This window comes from Hylobates moloch, unplaced genomic scaffold, assembly GCF_009828535.3.
Source record: "Hylobates moloch isolate HMO894 unplaced genomic scaffold, HMol_V3 SCAFFOLD_16, whole genome shotgun sequence".
NCBI classification, from domain to species: Eukaryota; Metazoa; Chordata; class Mammalia; order Primates; family Hylobatidae; genus Hylobates; species Hylobates moloch.
This window is the reverse complement of record NW_026652291.1, coordinates 15,188,879-15,208,313: the sequence shown is the minus strand read 5'-3', so window position 1 is coordinate 15,208,313 and position 19,435 is coordinate 15,188,879. Positions and strand designations below refer to the sequence as shown.

Genomic DNA, 19,435 nt, shown 5'->3' with positions numbered 1-19,435 from the left:
ACCTCCAGAGCTGCTGGCCACTAAACACAGGGCAGCATGTAACAAGTCACATGCTAGGCCGGGCGCGGTGGCTCACACTTGTAATCCCAGCACTTTGGGAGGCCGAGGCGGGCGGATCACGAGGTCAGGAGATCGAGACCACGGTGAAACCCTGTCTCTACTAAAAATACAAAAAATTAGCCGGGCGTGGTGGCGGGCGCCTGTAGTCCCAGCTACTCGGAGAGGCTGAGGCAGGAGAATGGCGTGAACCCGGGAGGCGGAGCTTGCAGTGAGCCGAGATCGCGCCACTGCACTCCAGCCTGGGTGAGAGAGCGAGACTCCGTCTCAAAAAAAAAAAAAAAAAAAAAAAAAAAAAAAAGTCACATGCTAACAGTAAATGAGATAACACAGGTGAAGTGCCTGGCATGCCACAGGTATTCAATAAACGCTAGTTTCTTCTTCCGCAAGACAAGCTGATGCCAACTGTCCAACATGGACCCTACGGACAGTCCGTCTTGTCTTCTAGAGTCCAGTCTATCTGCTACAGCTTCATGGACCCAAGAATGGGGTGGGGAAAGTGGACACAAGGAAAGAATCTAGGACAGTGATTCCGAGTTTTTTGAATAATCTGTATGTATCCCACAGGGCTCCACATGAAAAATTAACTGAATGACCTGGAAGACAGTCTCCAGAGGGGTGACCACAAGGGCCCACCCACCTACTAGGGGACAGGAGCTCTCTGGTCAAGCACCTATATGCTCCCCCATCACCAGCAGCCCAGGAAATTCTACACTGATATCCAGCAGGAAGGAAGTTTCCACAGATGAGAACAGGAGCAGGTTAGCATCTCCTAAGCTAGCTAACTGCTAAGAGAGCTCCAGCAGCCTCCTTTCAGATAACCAAAGCGCATGGGAATGGAAAGCAGGCAGGGGCCCCCTGGACAGCTTCCTGCCTGGGGCGGAGGATACATGCCTGTCTCTCGGGATCCTCACAGTCTTCCTCAGTTTGCTTCTTGGTCTTATCAGGGCGCCAGGGCCGCCAGTGCCTCTGATCTCGGGAACGCTCAGCAGCAAGCCAGATCTGCCACCTGGGCAGAGTCTTATCTTTTATTTCCTGGTCGTCCTCTTCTGGTTCATCGTCATCCTCATCTAGACAAGAATGAGACTTCTTCACCTCATCAGCAAATAAAACCACCATCGCCACTCAATCAGCCTGCTATGTCAGGGACTGTTGGGCGCCCACAATGCCAAGATGTGTAAGAGCCATGCCAGCCTCCCAGGATACTCAGTGGCATTTAGGAACTCTCTTGTAATCAGTCAGGTCCTCAGGAAGCAAAGGAAGACAAGGTGATAAAATCAAATTATTTTTAATAGTATAGTGATTAAAATGGAAATGACACATACTCTAGAACAGTACTGTCCAATAGAACTTGCTGTGATGATGAAAATGCCCTACATACCTGCATTAACAGGGTAGCCACATGTGACTCACTGGGCATTTGAGATGTAGCTAGTAAAGGAACTGAATTCCTTTTTTTTTTCTGAGATGGAGTCTCGCTCTTGTCGCCCAGGCTGGAGTACAGTGGCACAATCTCGGCACACTGCAACCTCCGCTTCCCAGGTTCAAGCAATTCTCCTGCCTCAGCCTCCTGAGTAGCTGGGATTACAGGTATGTGCCACCAAGCCTGGCTAATTTTTTGTATTTAGTAGAGATGGGGTTTCACCGTGTTGGTCAGGCTGGTTTCGAACTCCTGATCTCAGGTGATCCACCTGCCTTGACCTCCCAAAGTGCTGGGATTACAGGCGTGAGTCACCACGCCTGGCCTGAATTCTTAATTTTATTTAATTTTAAGTAGCCACATGTGGCTAGAGGTTACTGTATTGGACAACACAGTTTTAGAATGCTAAATGACATTTAATGATGGCACTAGTTTAGATTTTCTTAAGTCATCCAAATTTTTAGCCAGGGACCGTATAATTAATTATGACCTATGCTCACTAGAACTTGCCTTTAAAAAAGCCAAATCAGGATATCCAATAATTTATTTCACTTTGTTTCCTAACTCTGAACATGTAGAAGGGAAGAGGAAGAAAGCCAGAGTTATCTGTACAGTTCAAGGTTAAAAAATAAAGAAAGTATATAAAATGGTACAGCCACATAGGAAATCACTTTGGCAGTTTCTTACAAAACTAAACATGCACTTAGCATAACTGCATTCTTGGGCACTGATCCCAGATAAATGAAAACCTACGTTTACACAAAAACCTATATGCCAATGCTCAGAAGCAGCTTCATGCATAATCGCCAACACCTGGAAACAACTCAAACATCCTTCAGTAAGTTGAACAGTTAAGCTGTGGTCCATTTACACAATGGAATACTACTCAGCAATCAACATGAACAAACCATTGATATATGCAACAATTTGTATGTATCTCAGGGAAATTATGCTAAGTTAAAAAGGCCAATCTCAAAAAGTTACACAAAACACAACTGTTCCCAGGGATGTGGACAAATTGGAACCCTGGGGAATGTAAAATGGTGCAGTTGCCGTCTGCTGTATGGAAAACAGCATGGCATACTAGACACAGGATTACCGTATGAGGCAATTGCCCTGCTGAATATCTACCCAGGAGAACTGAAAGCAGAGACTCAAAGAGATACTGTACACCCATGTTCATAGCAGCATTATTCACAATGGCCCAGAGGTGGAAGCAACCAAAATGTTCATTGACAAATGGATGTCTAAACAAAATGTGGTATACACACATAATGGAGAAGTGTTCGGCTTTAAAAAGGAAGGAAATCCTGGCGCGACATGGATGAACCCTGACGACACTATGCTAAGTGGAATCGGCCAGTCACAGGAGGTCAACTACTGTATGGCTTCCGCATCCACCAGGTTCCTAACGTAGTCACTTTCATAGAGACAGAAAGTAGAATGACTGCTGGAGCCTGGGGGGAGGGAGAAATGAGGAATTTGTCTTTAATGGGTACAGAATTGGGGAAGATGAAAAAGTTGCGGAGGTCGACAGAGGTGATGGCTGCATGGCAGTGTGAATGTACTTAATGTCACCCAACTGTATATTTAAAAATGATCAATTTTATATTATATATATTTTACAACTAAAAAAATTTGTTAATGTTATATACCTTATGATTCCATTTATATAACCTTCATGAGATAACAGGAAAACAGAGAGAACAGATTAGTGGTTCCCATGAGTTAGGAGGGGGAAGGGGCAGATGTGGCTAAGAAAGGATAGCGCGAGGGACCCTTGCAGTGATCAAACAGTCTGTATCTTGATTGTGGTAGTGATTACACAAAGCTACACACGTAATAGAAACTGCCTAGAACCATAGAAACACACACACCAATGAGTGCATGTAAAATGGTGAAATGTGAATAAACTCTGCAGACTGTACCAATGTCAGTTCCCTGGTTCTGACATTGTTCTGTGGTACTACCACTGGAAGGAACTGGATGAAGGGTACACAAAACCTCTTGGTACATTTTTTCTACTTCCTGTGACTCTATACTATTTCAAAATAAAATATTTTTAAAAACTTAAACACATAATGTGCACATATAATACACTGTATATATTAGCATAATGTATATATTAGCATTCTATTATTCCACCAATATTCTGCCTAAATGCTCAAGTTTCTCAAAGAAGAAAACTAAATGTATTTATCACTTTCTTCTAAAGATCTATGTTTAAAGTAATCCTTTAATCACTCTGAAAAACCCTTATAAAAGAAATTCCTTTGTGAGTCATACATCAGACTTAGATACCTGAATTTACTACATTAAGGACTCAAAAGATTACAGAGCTTTGGACAGACATTCATGTATAACAACTACATACTAACAGAAAGTGAGGGCAACAGAGAAGAAACATGCTATGATAAATGCTCAACTGCAGGATGAAATCAACTACCCTCTCAACGCTAAACTTTCAGGATAAATAAGAGAAGTTAAAAATAAAATAAAAACAAAAACTGTTATCAATTAGGTTTGCTGGAATCAAGAAAATTTCAGCCTTTCTTTTGACCCTCCTAGTTTTTTGGAGATTTCCATTAAATTCATTAGAAAGAAATTCATAAACTCAGCAAAAGTTTCTCCATAATGGAAATGTGTGAGAAGCTTGCAGAGAATGTAAGTACCAACACAAGTCTCTAACTTGATGCTAAAAGTCAAGGTTTTGATATTAATTTGCATTCCCTTTTGGAGAAAACTAACTTTACACCTGATTTTAAGTGACCATTAGATATCTGGAAACTTATCAGAGGTAAAATTAGTCTGTGGACACTGCTATGAAAACTTTATTGGCCGGGCGCGGTGGCTCACGCTTGTAATCCCAGCACTTTGGGAGGCTGAGGCAGGCGGATCACAAGGTCAGGAGATCGAGACCACGGTGAAACCCCATCTCTACTAAAAATACAAAAAAATTAGCCGGGCGTGGTGGCGGGCGCCTGTAGTCCCAGCTACTCGGAGAGGCTGAGGCAGGAGAATGGCGTGAACCCGGGAGGCGGAGCTTGCAGTGAGCCGAGATTGCGCCACTGCACTCCAGCCTGGGCAACAGAGCGAGACTCCGTCTCAAAAAAAAAAAAGAAAACTTTATTGTCACAGAAATGCAGAACACAGCAAACTGTGTAACAGATACTATGCATTGTAATGGGCTCGCTCTCTAACAAAAACCAAAAGAACAAAAAAACTAAGCCTAAAAACACAGACCCACGCTAAGTCAGTCACTCAGAGAGGAGAGTTACTAATCAGACTTCCGTTTTTTTGGCCCTTGCTTATGCGGTCTTGCAGACTCAGTGGCTGAGAGCAATACCTACTTCCGTTTCATGCGGGCTGTTTTTCTTCATACACAAAACCACTGGTCAGCCTGATGAATAGTTCTCATTCTTTTTGGAAAAGAACACTCCAGGGAAATCTAAACAGCTGAGACTCTGACAGCCCCAAGTGAGGCGTGATCACTGCCTGACAGCACTGCCCAGAGGAAAGTTATCCCAAAACACCTGAAGGGCCCCTCTTGCTTCTTAGTGGTACTAGAGATGCTCCCTGGCCCGGAGCTCTGAACTGTCCTGCAAGACAATACCTAATCCAAAGTTTTCATGGTGCAAATGAATAAACAAAGAAAGGTTACACCTGTGACAAGGGGCTCACTGAGCCTAGGCAAGGAGCCAGTCTCCTGAGTCCTTGTCCATCACTCTTTCCCTATAGAACTTTCAACGAAATCGTCTGCCTGGCAGATCTCTCTCTATGCTGGAACTGCCTTTCAGGGAGTGAAGCAGTTCCTGAATGTCTAAGAGTTGTTCTGTCCAATACGTCACCATTAATATGTGGCTATCAAGCACTTGAAAAGTAGCTAGTCTGGGCTGGGTGCGGTGGCTCACGTTGGAAATCCCAGCACTTTGGGAGGCAGAGGTGGGTGGATTACTTGAGGTTAGGGGTTCGAGACCAGCCTAGACCAACACAGTGAAACCCTGTCTCTACTAAAAACATAAAATTAGGTGGGCGTGGTGGTGCATAGCTGTAATCCCAGCTACTTGGGAGGCTGAGGCACAAGAATCCCTTGAACCCGGGAGGCGGAGGTTGCAGTGAGCCAAGATCGAGCCACTACACTCCAGCCTGGGCGACAGACCAAGACGCTGTCTCAAAAAAAAAAAAAAAAATGCCAAAAGTATAAAATACACACCAGATTTCAAAGAGTACTAAAAAAAGAATGCAAAATACCTAGTTAATAATTTTTTTTCTTTTTAAAGCATGCAATTGGCATCTGAATCTCTGGTTAATAATTTTAAAGTATTGATTACATACTGAAATGTTTTGATATACTAGGTTAAGTAAAATACACTATCAAAATTAACATCATCTGTTCCTTTTTACTTTTTTAATGTGGCCACTAGAAAACTTGAAATTATACAAGAGGCTCACATTATATTTCTACTGGGCAGCTCTGTGTTAGAGTATAAATCTGGAAAGTATTTGGGGGTCATTTAGAGTGACAGTTATGTAAATGCTAGGTAATAATTACTTTATAATAGTCCTAAAAAGGTATTTTTCAAAGTATCTGTTGGTCTGTACATTGACAGGATAACAAAGACTGTCTGAAATACACACTAAAAAAGAATGGGGTCAGGCGTGGTGGTGGCTCACACCTACAATCCCAGCGCTTGGGAGGCCGAGGCAGGCAGATCACTGGAGGTCAGGTGTTTGAGACCAGAGAGACCAGCCTGGCCAACATGGCGACTCTATCTCTACCAAAAATACAAAAATTAGCTGGGTGTCGTGGCAGAAGCCTGTAATCCCAGCTACTCAGGAGTCTGACGCATGAGAATTGCTTGAACCCAGGAAGCAGAGGTTGCAGTGAGCCGAGATCATGCCACTGTACTCCAACCTGGATGACAGAGCGAGATTCTGTCTCAAAAAAAAAAAAGAACGGGGATTGGGGCAGTTATTAACAAGATTCCTTCTTCAGTTGCAACCTATAAAAGGAAAAAGGGAAATTACAGAAACTTTCAAATCCTCAAAGCATTATGTACTGAAGGAATAAGTCGACTGCTTTAAAACTTCTAAGGGGAACCCACGACATCTACTTAACATTTTTGACATTTTGATGTTTGTGCAATATTCTGAAGCTACTGATAAATAGCTTATGCATATAAACAAATAATCATGAGGATGTAAAAACAAATTCCAGAAGAAACAGATGTACACATCTTCACTGAGAGGTGACTTACCTGGGTTGATGACCACCCAGCCACCTCGTTCCTGCTGGTGCATCCACGCCTTCCAGCCTCGGGCTCCCTTCTCCCCAGCCCGGGGCTCTCCACTGTCCCAAAAGGGCTCAAAGAATTCCACCTGTTCAGATTTTAGAATGGACGTTAGACCTCACTTGTACAAAACTGCTGAGTCAGTGGGCAAAATCCGTGCTGGTGGATACAAGAGAAGCTTATGATCCTTGAAATCATGTTTGCCATCAGTCTTTGAAGTAGATATATGCTACACACCCCAAGATAGAAAAAAGAACTATCTAGCGTGGCAGGCAGCTTCCAAGATAGCCCCCATGACCCTACCCCTGCCTCGTGGTTTTCACACTCGCATGTGAGCTGGACCTAGTGATTCTAACACACAAAATATGGCAAAAGTGATGGGAGGTCACTCCCGAGATTAGGTTACAAAAAGACCAGCTGAGGTTCAGCAAGAAGGGTCTCCAGATGGGTAGGAAAGGAGTAGTTTCCTAGTTCTTATCCTGCCAGGCCAGTCTAACCAGGGACAGTGGCACTGCCAGTTCACCTAGTGTCACTGGACTCCCGAGCTAATTCCTAAAGTCATGCTGCTTGTAAGATATTTTGAAGGCCGGGCGCGGTGGCTCACGCTTGTAATCCCAGCACTTTGGGAGGCCGAGGCGGGCGGATCACGAGGTCAGGAGATCGAGACCACGGTGAAACCCCGTCTCTACTAAAAATACAAAAAAATTAGCCGGGCGTAGTGGCGGGCGCCTGTAGTCCCAGCTACTCGGAGAGGCTGAGGCAGGAGAATGGCGTGAACCCGGGAGGTGGAGCCTGCAGTGAGCCGAGATCGCGCCACTGCACTCCAGTCTGGGCGACAGAGCGAGACTCCGTCTCAAAAAAAAAAAAAAAAAGATATTTTGAGAGGAAGGTTCCAACAAGACAGACCATGAGCTACATGAGATATGGTTGAGCACAACCATATCTTAAGTAACTATATATTCCTAACACCTGGCACAATACTCACTGCCTAGCAGGGACTCAATAAACGCTTGTTGGCACAGATCTGAACAAGGTAGGCAACCAGGGAGTAAAAAGGTCTGCATTTTTTATTTTTATTTTTTGAGATGGAGTTTCGCTCTTGTTGCCCAGGCTGGAGTGCAGTGGTGTGATCTTGGCTCACTGCAACCTCCGCCTCCCGGGCTCAAGCAATTCTCCTACTTCAGCCTCCCAAGTAGCTGGGATTACAAGTATGAGCCACCAAGCCCAGCTAATTCTGTATTTTTTTAGTAGAGATGGGGTTTTTCCATGTTGGTCAGGCTGGTCTCCAACTCCCGACCTCAGGTGGTCTGCCCACCTCAGCCTCCCAAAGTGCTAGGATTACAAGCATAAGCCACCGCGCCCAGCCTAAAGGTCTGCATTTTAAAGCCTGGCCCCATTAGTGCCTCCCTCATTCATTCCGGCATTAGGTCTGCAGTGTGTGGTAAGCAGCTCACTGGCAATAAATCTTTCCCTATGGAACAGAATGTGAACACAGCAATGAACAGAAACGTGATCATGTTATCAACTGGAAATAGGACTGTGAAAGTTAGCCAATAACCTACTCAATGAAAGCTTTTGTAAGAAACCTTTTGAAGAGGACAAGCAGGCTTCCAGTGGGCACTGCATGGGCCAGGAGCCACAGGATTATCCAGCCTGAGCCCTGGGCAGTGCCACGCATGCCTGGAAGAGTACTGCCTCCAGGAGAGTCACGTCAGGGCAGGGCAAACGTCCTGACACATCAGTCATCCTCAGAAAGGGGAACCAGGAAGACTACGCTCCCTCTTTAGAGGTCTGGCTCTTGTTAAGAGTGAAGAAAGTTTACTTAAGAAAAATTTTTTTTAAAAAGTGTGATAAATGAGTATAATCTATTTGTTTATTCCACAGAAACACAGACCAGTAATATCAGACCTGCCCGTGTTAAATCACGCTACTGTGTTTATGGTAATAACATCTCTCAGTTATAAAAGCAATATGGAATATTATCAAATAAGAAACTTTATTCCAACATTGTCATGTAAATGCTCTGGAATTACATGTGCTGTTCGTGTTTAAAACCTCAAGCACATGGATCAGGGTCTCCCAACACTTTAGAACAGTGGTCTTTGATGGGTCACATTTGTAGGCAGAACCCTCCACCCATTACTCTGTTCTTATCACAGTGGGTCTTAGGAAAGGGGCGGGGGGAGGGGGTGAGAGAAATTCTGATCCTGACCCACAAGGCTCCTTAGAGTCAGCTGAGAATCACTTTTGTATTACAGCCTATTCTGAAAATCTCACAGCATGTCTTAAAATCACTCTGTTATATGGCTTATTAATGATTGATTATAGCAATTTAACTGGTATAATTCTTTAATCCAATTTTTTCTAGAGGTGGCATCATGATAAAAACGGTCTTTACTGGCAATTCATGAAACTCCCACATGAGGGAGGCCTTGGCCTCTGAAGAAACACTTTTGAATGTTCACCATAAACTCATATATTCTATTTATCTTCCACTAGACATCTTTACAGAGTAGAAAACTGAGTTTTATTTAGTGGAAAAAGGGAAAAGATACATTTTCTTATATGCACAGCTCTATAAAAATTCTTTATTTCTTCACTTAGCTTCATTTATCTCAAACATTGGCAATGCTCGCTTGTCATCTAAAGGATTAACCCTTCCCCAATGAGGATCACTGTTGACAAGGTGCCTCTGCGTAATTTCATTTGCAACTCTAGTGAAGATTGTGGGTACTTAGAAGGTTAACTGGGGAAGTGATGCAAGACCCAAACTAGAATGTGTAAGGGTGGAAGAGAGTAATACAAGGTTTAAAATGTCATGACAACTGTTTCCCTGACTGGGGGAGCTAACCAGCATTTAAACAAAGGCAGAAAAGGGATGGGGGGGAGGGGGGGAGGAGAGGGAGAGAAGGGGGAGGGAAGGGGAGAGGGAGGAGAAGGAGAGGGGGAGGAGAAGGGAAGAGGGAGAGAGGGAAGGAGGGGAGGAGAAGGAGGGAAGGGGGGAGGGGAAAGGAGGGAAAGGAGGGGGAGGGAAAGGGGAAAATGGGGAAGGGAGGGGAAGGCGGGAGGGGAAAGGCAGGGGATGGGGAGGAGGGGGGAGGAGGAAGGGGGAGGGGAGGGGAGGAGGAAGGGGGAAGGAAGGGGAAGTGGGAGGGGAAAGGGAGGGAAGGGGGAGGAAGAAGGGAGGGGAGGAGGAAGGGGGAAGAAGAGGGGAGGGGAGGAGGGGAAGGGAGGGGAGAGGGGAGGGAGAGGGGAGGAAGAAGGGGAAGGGGGAGGGGAGGGGAGGAAGAAGGGGAGGGGAGGGGAGGAGGAAGGAGGAGGGGAGGGGGCAGGGAAAAGGAAAGGAGGAAAGGCAGGCAGGCAGGCAGGCAGGCAGGCAGGGTGGGAGGGTGGGTCCTCAGAGAGCCTTTATGTTGTGAAGGAGGGGAAAGCTTCTTTACCTATCCACATCTCACCACTTTCATTACAAAACTTTCCTCAGATCACTGGACTATTTCTGAGAAGTCCTCCTCAGCAGACTGATATACAGGAGGATATGATATTTTAAAAACACTACCACACCACCTCTCATTATCCACACCACCTCTCATTATCCACACCTTCCCCCTCTCCCTCCAGAGGAAGAGCCAGGAAGAGAGAGATGAGGCGAGCAGAGCTGGGTACCTGTCCTTTGGTAGGCAGATCTTTCACGCTGTCGGGTTTGAAGAAGGTGAAGTCCACCATGGCCTGGAACAATGAGACGGCCTTCTCAGAGTGGCCAGCCTGCCGCAGAAAGTGGCACTGCTGAAGAAAGAGTGCTGCGAACAGGAGGGCAAAGGGGAAGAAGCCTGGTTGATACCATTAAAGGGAAAGAACGTAACTTCTCAAAACAGGCAATTAACACACTGAGAACATCTTTCACCTGCAATCACTATTAATTTACAAAGCTGTGATACATGTCCTGATTTAAAGCATCTCACACAGTATTATAATCTAAGTATGTTTGTTCTAATTTTTGTATGAAACCATCACAGAACACAAATATTAACAATAAAAACTATATATAGTACATAAAAATAAGTCAAGAGGTTGGTCTGAATGCTATCAAATAATCAGAGCTCCTTATGACAAGAAAAATTATAGAAAAAGGATGGCGTAGTAGATTTTTATCAGAAAGCAAAGAGCTGTATTCAATTGATCACTAGATGGCATTAGTCAGCAGCAACTTTCATCCTATGTTCAGAGTCGGCTGTAAACAAATCAAGGTTCCATGTCTGAACATTCCAGTTCATCTTACTTGTGGTACAATTCCAGCTACTAAATAACACTAAGCTATTTGTGTAGATCACATACAGTAACAAATCCGAGACTCTGTGTCAGTGTGATAAATGCTTATTATTTTGAGAGCAATGTGTATTTGCCGGGCGCGGTGGCTCACGCTTGTAATCCCAGCACTTTGGGAGGCCGAGGCGGGCAGATCACGAGGTCAGGACATCGAGACCACGGTGAAACCCCGCCTCTACTAAAAATACAAAAAATTAGCTGGGCGTGGTGGCGGGCGCCTGTAGTCCCAGCTACTCGGAGAGGCTGAGGCAGGAGAATGGCGTGAACCCGGGAGGCGGAGCTTGCAGTGAGCCGAGACTGCGCCACTGCACTCCAGCCTGGGCGACAAAGCGAGACTGTCTCAAAAAAAAAAAAAGAGAGCAATGTATTTCTATCTTTAGATGCCAACAGTAATTAATACTCAATAACAGGGGTTGTGATCAAATAAACGCCTGCTCTGTGCCGGACACTGAGCTAGACTCGCCATGGATTGTCTCGTTTACTGTGCACCACAGTCCTGTAAAGCAGGTTTATAGTATTGTTGCTGATGGAGAAACTGGGGCTCAAAGAGGACCTGCCCAAGGACACGCTAGAGCCAGTGAAGGGCAAACCCTTCAGGATTCAAGGTCAAAAGTGATACTCTCTGGCTCTGCATAACATGCAGCCTCCAACATCTCATTACTGTCAAAATGTATATTCCAGGTTCCTTCAGGACACACCAAAAATGTTAACAGCATAATAATACCCAAAACTTCTATTTATGCAGTGGTTCCCAGTCAGGGCATCTCACGGACATTACTACCTGGAACCCTGTAATTGGGTGAGACAGGTATATGCATCTCAACAGATAAGGCCACCGACTGCCAAAGCAGTTAAGAGACTTGCCTAAGTTTACTTGGCTAATCAGCAGAAACTTGTCCAGTGATATCTTAACTCTACTGGCTCTATTGCCCCCACCTGCCCTGGGAGCTGGGAGCAAATTTGTTATCAAAAAGAGTCGTAATACTTTTTTAAAAAAATCAGTTCTATCAAACAATTTAGACTTTTTCTTGAATAAATCAAAAATAGATCTCCATTTTCAAGTAAAGCCAAAAGAAAGTCTAACTCCTCCCACGTAACTGGATCTGGTTATCTCCTTACCAAACATGGCCTCTTCCGTGCCAGGCAACGCAGGGTGAGATAAGATGCTGCCATCCTTAACAGCAGACAAAGTGCTCAAGCATTTTCCATAAAGGCTGTGAATTTTTGATATCGAAAAGGTACTAAACTGGCTCTGGCAAAATAAAAGGTATTTCTGCCAAAGGGCTGTATTATTGGGATGCAAAAATATCAGTTTCTGCCACTCTTTGACCAGAGTGGAGGGCTCCCAGAACTCTGTGCAGAGCTTCAGCTTGGCCAGTTTCAGATCCACACTGCTCTGGTTGCTCTCAATGGCCCGCTCCAGAATGGCCAGCTTCTTCTCCAGAATGAGCTTCAGGGACCTCTTTCGCTTTTCCTGCTCTCCTTCCTCGATGGCATACAGGCCAGGACTTTTCATGACCTCGTCCTCAACAACAAAAACACCAATTTACAAATGCAAATGGACCTGGGAGATCCTCAGAGTTTCAACAATGCTTAGTGATTTTCTTACCACCCCCTAGGGACTTTCCTAAACCACCAGTTTGCCACAATTTCTTTTAAAGAAAATCTGGATCCTAAGGTGCTTGTGTCACCTAATATGTTTGATCTTGTGTTTATCACTTAATTATCCACTCTGCCATTTTAAGCTTTGGTTTCTGTATCAATGACTAGCACACAATGCCTTGAAAGTCTTTTCTGAAGAGCAGACCTTACCAATAAAAGGGCCAAATCTTGCACAAAATATAATTGTATGAGTGGTTCAAAATTAGGGACTCAGACAAACCTACAAGTTTTCAAAAGAGAATGCACGGCTCTAACTGGGTAATACACTGAGCAGCCCTCTCTCTTTCACAATTCTGTGAGCTCTGCCTGTTCTGTTTGTACTTCAGGAATGCCTCTCCCTACCTGGTGAACATCTCTTTTTTCAAGACTGTGTTGAACTTCACCTTCTCCTTCTTGGTAGCTCTTTCTCCTCCCTCAACGCAAGTCATTCCCTCACTCCACTCCCAAGTTACACATTACAGCATTTACTACCCCAGGGTGCACTTATTCTTCACATGTCCATTTTCCTCATCGGACTTTGAGCGAGCTCAGGGCAAAGGCTCTATTCTAATAATCTTTGTATGCCCAGTGTCAAATTTCCTCATTAGCTCAAAAATTGCTGCAGAGTCCATCAGTTTGCCAAAAGCAGGAATGTCCTTCTAAGGTAAGAGAATTGCAACGGCAACACATACCTGAAAAGCAACGAATGCCATCCACAGCTGCGTATCCCGAGGATTCTCCCGCACCCTCCTGTTAAACTCCTCCACCTTGGCCTTGAGAGCCGCACTCTCGCTGTCTGGCTGTGCGTCTGGCTGCTTTGATTCCTGCTCTGGAGGACCCTGTCCTTGTAGCCACTGTGTGGTTGACTGATCATAAATCCCCAGAGGATTCAACCAGGTTGTAACAGAAGCCGCATCTTCCAAGTCCTTCACTGGTATAAAGGAGATGGGCTCAGATAAGGGAGGTTCAGTTTTACTGCTAATGGCAACTCCATCAATGTTCATTAATCCCACACTCTTCTTAGTAAAATAGCGTTCAACCTGCTTGCGTGAATGCTTCTTCTCTGTGGAAGTCCCTTCCCAAGATATGCACTGCTTCTTAGGGTTAATGCCAAGGCAGGAGTCTCCTTTCCTCTTGTATCTGACATTAGAAAAAGGAAAAAAGTTACTGAGGGAGTATGTGTACTACCTCTGAATGACTGAAGGTGCATTAGACCTAAACTCTCGTTATGCAGGTTCACTGCATATATCCAAATTCACCTCACCTTCAGACTGTTTCTATTTGGAGATACACAAGGACTAGCAATTAACTTTCTTTCTGCCTGGCTTGACTTCTTCCTATAACACTTCAACTCTTCTTTAACATCTCATGAATTTAAGATCATGCCTGTCTTCTAGATCTTAGTAATTTCTATTTTCCTGGAGCCTTGTAAAGAACTGTCATACACATTATGTCATTTGATCATCACAGCCATATGTGACAGGCAAGGCAAAAATTATCATCCCCTCTCTTAACTGTTCCTAAATAAGGACACTGAGGCCTGGGAACCTGGATCATCTGTCTCCTAGACCAGTCCTGTTTTCTCAATATTTTCCTCTGTCCCTACTTAAGAAGATAACATATAGGTCTAAGATTCTTTTTTTAATCCTGAAACAAGGTATGTCAAATGAAATTACATTTGGTTGTTTTCTACTCTAGAGGAAAAGAGGTTGGGTTCTAAAACGCTTTTATGGAACATGTAGGCGTCCCCAGAGTTAACAAACACACGACTACTGAATATTTGCACAGGCAAAAGCTAAGGAAAATTGTACATTTTTCTGTATGTATGTTAGCAAACAATTCAATTTTAAAAACGGGCAAAAGATCTGAACTGAAATTCCACAAAAGAAGACATGAATAGCCAATAAGCACATAAAAAAAAAAAAAAACTCAACATCATTAGTCAACAAGGACATGCAAATTAAAACCACAGTGAGGTACCCCACACACCAACTAGAACAGTGTTAATATTTAAAAGGCTGACAACACCAAATGTTGGTGAGTAACCTGCGGAGTAACCAGGACTCTCATCCGCTGTCAGCGGGAATGTAAACTGGTATAATCACTTTGGGAAAAGGTCTGGCTGTTTCTTAAAAAACTCAACACAGACCTAACCTATGACGCAGCAATTCTATTCCTACATATTTACTCAAGAAAAAGGAAAGCACATGTCTACACAAAGACATGAGCACAAATGTTCTCGGTAGCTTTATTCCTAACAAGCCAAACACTGAAAGAGTCCACCTGTCCATCAATAGAAGATGGATAAGTAAACAGAGGTGCAGCCATACAATGGAATACTACCAGCAGTAAAAAGGAGCTACTGGTAAGTGCCTTACGGATGGATGATCTCAAAAACATTACGCTGAGTGAAAGAAGCCAGATACAAAAGAATGCACACTGTATAATTCCACTTACATGCATTTTAGAACAGGCAAAAACGAACTGATGGTGGAAACAAATAAGAACGGTGATTGCCTCTGGGAAAATGGGGTACAGACTGACCAGAAAAGAGCACGAGGAAACTTTTGGTGGTCAGAGTAATATTTCGCATTTTAACAGAGGTTTGGGTTATACAGGCGTGTATACATTTCCCAAAACTCAAGAGAATGAAGCTTTGTGCATTACATTGCATGTAAATTTTCAATTAAAGGAATAAAACTAAATAAGTATTGACCTCTAGTTAATAATACACATGCTGAAGTATTTAGGGGGTTGTTCATTGATCTGCAGTTTACTTTGAAATGCATCAAAAAAACAGGATGGGCTGATGGATGGACACATATGACAAAGCAAGTACAGTACAATACAAACTTAATGGATACAAAGTTAATGGTAGACGTAGGGGGCAGTTATATGAGCATTCACTGTAAAAATCTTTCAACTTTTGCTGTATATTAAAATTTTTTCCTAATAAAACTGGAAATGCTGTGGGGAGAAAAAGGCAGGGGAGAACTGCCTTCATCTTCTGTCGGCTCCCAGAAAGCTCCGCTCCACTTCACCTTGGTTCAGGGCCGGGCTCTCTCCCTCACCTCTGCGGCTTCTCTGCGGTCAACAAGTCCCCTCTCTAAGTGCCTCTGCCCTCCTCACTGACCAAACACAGCAAATTCCACTGTAGGGGACTATTTTCTCAAACAGACATAAACATTCTCTCTCAAACCTTTTATCTAGCCTCCCTCCCAATTCTTTCTAGACTATCTCATGACAGTCTCTTGCCATTCCATTTATGAGTCAAAAACAACCTTAACAAAGGTGTGATGAGATAAAATAGCACGAATGTAGGCTGGGTGTGGTGGCTCACGCCTGTAATCCCAGCACTTTGGGAGGCTGAGGCAGGTGGATCACCAGAGGTCGGGAGTTTGAGATCAGTCTGACTAACATGGTGAAACCCCGTCTCTACTAAATATACAATATTAGCTGGGCATGGTGGCACACAGGACCTAGGCTGTAATTTAACACAATGTTTCCCTAAATGAAGGCACTTTTGCTATAAAATCCTTATCAAATAATCAACTAACGGCCAGGCGTGGGGCTCACACCTGTAATCCCAGCACTTTGGGAGGCCGAGGTGGGTGGATCAATTAAGGCCAGGAATTTGAGACCAGCCTGGCCAACATGGTGAAACCCCATCTCTACTAAAAATACAAAATTTAGCCAGGCTGCTCTTGAACTCCTGACCTCAAGCGATCCACCTGCCTCAGCACTTTGGGAGGCCGAGGTGAGTGGATCACAAGGTCAGGAGATTGAGACCATCCTGGCTAACACGGTGAAACCCCATCTCTACTAAAAATACAGGGATTACAGGTGGGAGCCACTGCACCCATCTACAGAAAAATTTGTAGGGTTTCCCTCTGTTACCCAGGCTGCAGTGATGCAATATAGCTCACTGCAGTGATGCAATATAGCTCACTGCAGCCTCAAACACCTTCAGCAGTCCTCCCACTTCAGCCTCCTGAATAGCTGGGACTACAGGCACATGCCACCACACTCAGCTAATTTTTTAATTTTTTGTAGAGATGCAGTCTCATTATGTTGCTCAGCCTTGTCTTGAACCCCTGGCCTGAAGCGATCCTCCTGTCTTGACCTCCCAAAGTGCTGGGACTACCGGTGTGGGTCACTGCACTTGGCTAAAAATGTTTATATATGTGAAGTCCTTAGAAGAGTGTCTGCCACATAGTAAGGATTAGGTAAGTTTAAATTATTATTTTATCAAAGTTGGCTCCTAAACATAAGCCAACTATTTTATCTGGTGTATAGCCAAAGAAATAACAATCTATTCCAAAAATGGAGAAAAAACTGACTGAGCTGAACTTCACTATCAGACAGTATATTAGTCTTAAGGAATTTTCCAAATATAGTTTGACTCTAATTTTCAAGTTATACACTAACTTTAGAACCTAACCCCTGCTTACCACAATACTCCCATACACAGTGTCACTGCGGGATGCTCATGGGAGTAGAGGATGTGCTACTCTACACGGAACCAAATCTGACTTCCCGGAACTTCCACTCATTAGTACTGGTTCTAACTTCACAAGTCACACAAAACATTGTCAATCCAGCCTCCAAAGGACAGTCCAACCAAGCTTAGAAGACAATGATCGGGGGTGGGAGGGGGGAAAGAAAGAAAAAAAGACAATGATCATATCCCTGCCTAGGCCAAATGCCCATCTAGTCCTCACATGACAGTGCTGGTCAAATCCTAACCATTCACCTTCATTTCAGTGCTCTCGGCATGTCGGTGTTCCTCCTGAAGTGTGAAAATTCAGTACCTGACACAAAATTGTTAACTGCAGAACCAGTTCAAACTACTTCAACTTTGTCAATAACAGAACAATGAGTTGTTGTTCAGCTGCAGTGGACCCAGAGCTCGCAAGTCACAAGCACGCACAGGTGAATCAAATGTGCCCAACTGGTGACCCCAAAGCCGGGCAACAAAAATGTCAACCGCACAGGGAACCAAGGTACCTAAACCAAGGAGCACAGACCAAATTAAGAAGTAACGAGAGTTGCTGCAGTATGAACTTAAGAGCCAATAACCCACAGGTCGGGTGTGGTGGCTCACGCCTGTAATCCCAACACTGTGGGAGGCCGGGGTGAGCGGATCATGAGGTCAGGAGATTGAGACCATCCTGGCTAACACAGTGAAACTCCATCTCTACTAAAAATACAAAAATACAAAAAAACTAGCCGGGCATTTACCTTCCCAGAGTCCATGCATGTGAGCTGGGTCGCATGCATTGGCCCAAGGGAAAAGAGAAAGAAAGAATAAAAGCTGGAGAGAGTGAAGCGAATGGAAGATACAAAGTGGGATGGAAGAATTAAATCCAAAGCGCCAGGCAATCAAAATGAATGCAGGTTGAATAAATTTGGGGGAATTTTAGTGGCACACTGGAAAAAAAAAAAAAAATTAGCCGGGCATAGTAGCACACGCCTGTAGTCCCAGCTACTTAGGAGACTGAGGCAGGAGAATTGTTTGAACATGGCAAGCGGAGGTTGCAGTGAGTCAAGATCGCATCACTGCACTCCAGCCTGGGTGACAGAGCGAGACTCCGCTCAAAAAAAAAGAGCCAAGAACCCTACACTGCCTGTCTCCATAACCCAATCAAATCATGCCTCGATGCACTTTCCTATCTCCCTCACAGTTACTCTCTTCCTATAAAACACACAGACTCCATCTGGGGGAGACAAATTCAAGTGCTACCTCCTGTTGACCTTGCAATAAAGCTGCTGCTTCTCTCAAAAGCTGGTGCCATAGTATTGACTTCTATGCGCTTAAGGCATTAAGCTCAGTATTCCCACTGTCCTCTGACCAGCTCAGACTGCCATGGGATCAATATCTTCCCAGACCTGGACTTCAACAGTTATGTAGCTACTAATCCAGGCAAGATTTGTCTTGTGTAAACTTTACCAAATGGCTAGGAAATCACAATGCCCTAAGCCCTTTAGCAGTGGTATCCTTGCGGTTTAGATTAATAAGGCTGTTTCCAATTACTCTCTTCCTAAGTCTGTGCCATTCATTAGCAGACGCTCAAGAGCCACTCTTTGTTAGTACAGTACCCTCCTTTCATCTCTTAATAAATACTAACCCTTTATATTTGCACACCAATTTCCAATTCCATATCAAATCTTCTGATATTTGAGCGCAAGGCATGGCAGAAGTTACAATTTCCAATTTACAAATGAAGCAACAGAGGCTCAGACAGGTCAGGTGACTTGCCTGGGACTTTATTGCTAGTAAATGGCAAAGTCAGAAAGAGAACCAGAGTCCTCTGTTTCCAAATCTAGAAGACGTCCTACCACACACCCTGTCTCATCTTTCTGCATGGGCAGTGAAAGAACATTTGAAATGTGAAGTCAGAGACACGCAGGTTCAAATCCTAACCCTGCTGCTGCCTGGCTGCATGATCTTGCGCAGTTAGTTAACCTCTCTGCGATTCCTTTTCCTCATCTGTAAAATGAAGAGGGTTCTCCACCTCCTCCTCACAGAGCAGCTGTGAGAATCAGACAGGCTAACTTAAGTGAAACAACGCACACAGCACCACGGCCACTACCTCATGTCCAATCTGTTTGTTGACTGCCCCCTCCCCTTTTTTTTTTTGAGACGGAGTCTTGCTCTGTTGCCCAGGCTGGAGTGCAGTGGCACAATCTCGGCTCACTGCAA

The 19,435-nt window shown here is 44.3% G+C and overlaps 1 protein-coding gene across 7 annotated transcripts in view; it reads right to left on the bottom strand.

Moving 5' to 3' along the window:
* NRDE2 (NRDE-2, necessary for RNA interference, domain containing) overlaps positions 1 to 19,435 on the bottom strand; it is a 63,944-nt gene that overhangs the window by 22,219 nt on the left and 22,290 nt on the right. For all 7 annotated transcript variants that reach the window (XR_009210221.1, XR_009210222.1, XR_004244599.2 and 4 more), the window contains exons 5-9: positions 13,425 to 13,872; positions 12,211 to 12,616; positions 10,432 to 10,565; positions 6,736 to 6,856; positions 952 to 1,127 (exon numbers count right to left, since the gene is read on the bottom strand). Coding sequence is in view for 3 of the 7 variants with exons in the window: in XM_032135001.2 (XP_031990892.1) it covers positions 952 to 1,127; positions 6,736 to 6,856; positions 10,432 to 10,565; positions 12,211 to 12,616; positions 13,425 to 13,872 (1,285 nt within the window). In the remaining 4 variants the exon portion in view is untranslated. The remainder of the gene's footprint in view (positions 1 to 951; positions 1,128 to 6,735; positions 6,857 to 10,431; positions 10,566 to 12,210; positions 12,617 to 13,424; positions 13,873 to 19,435) is intronic.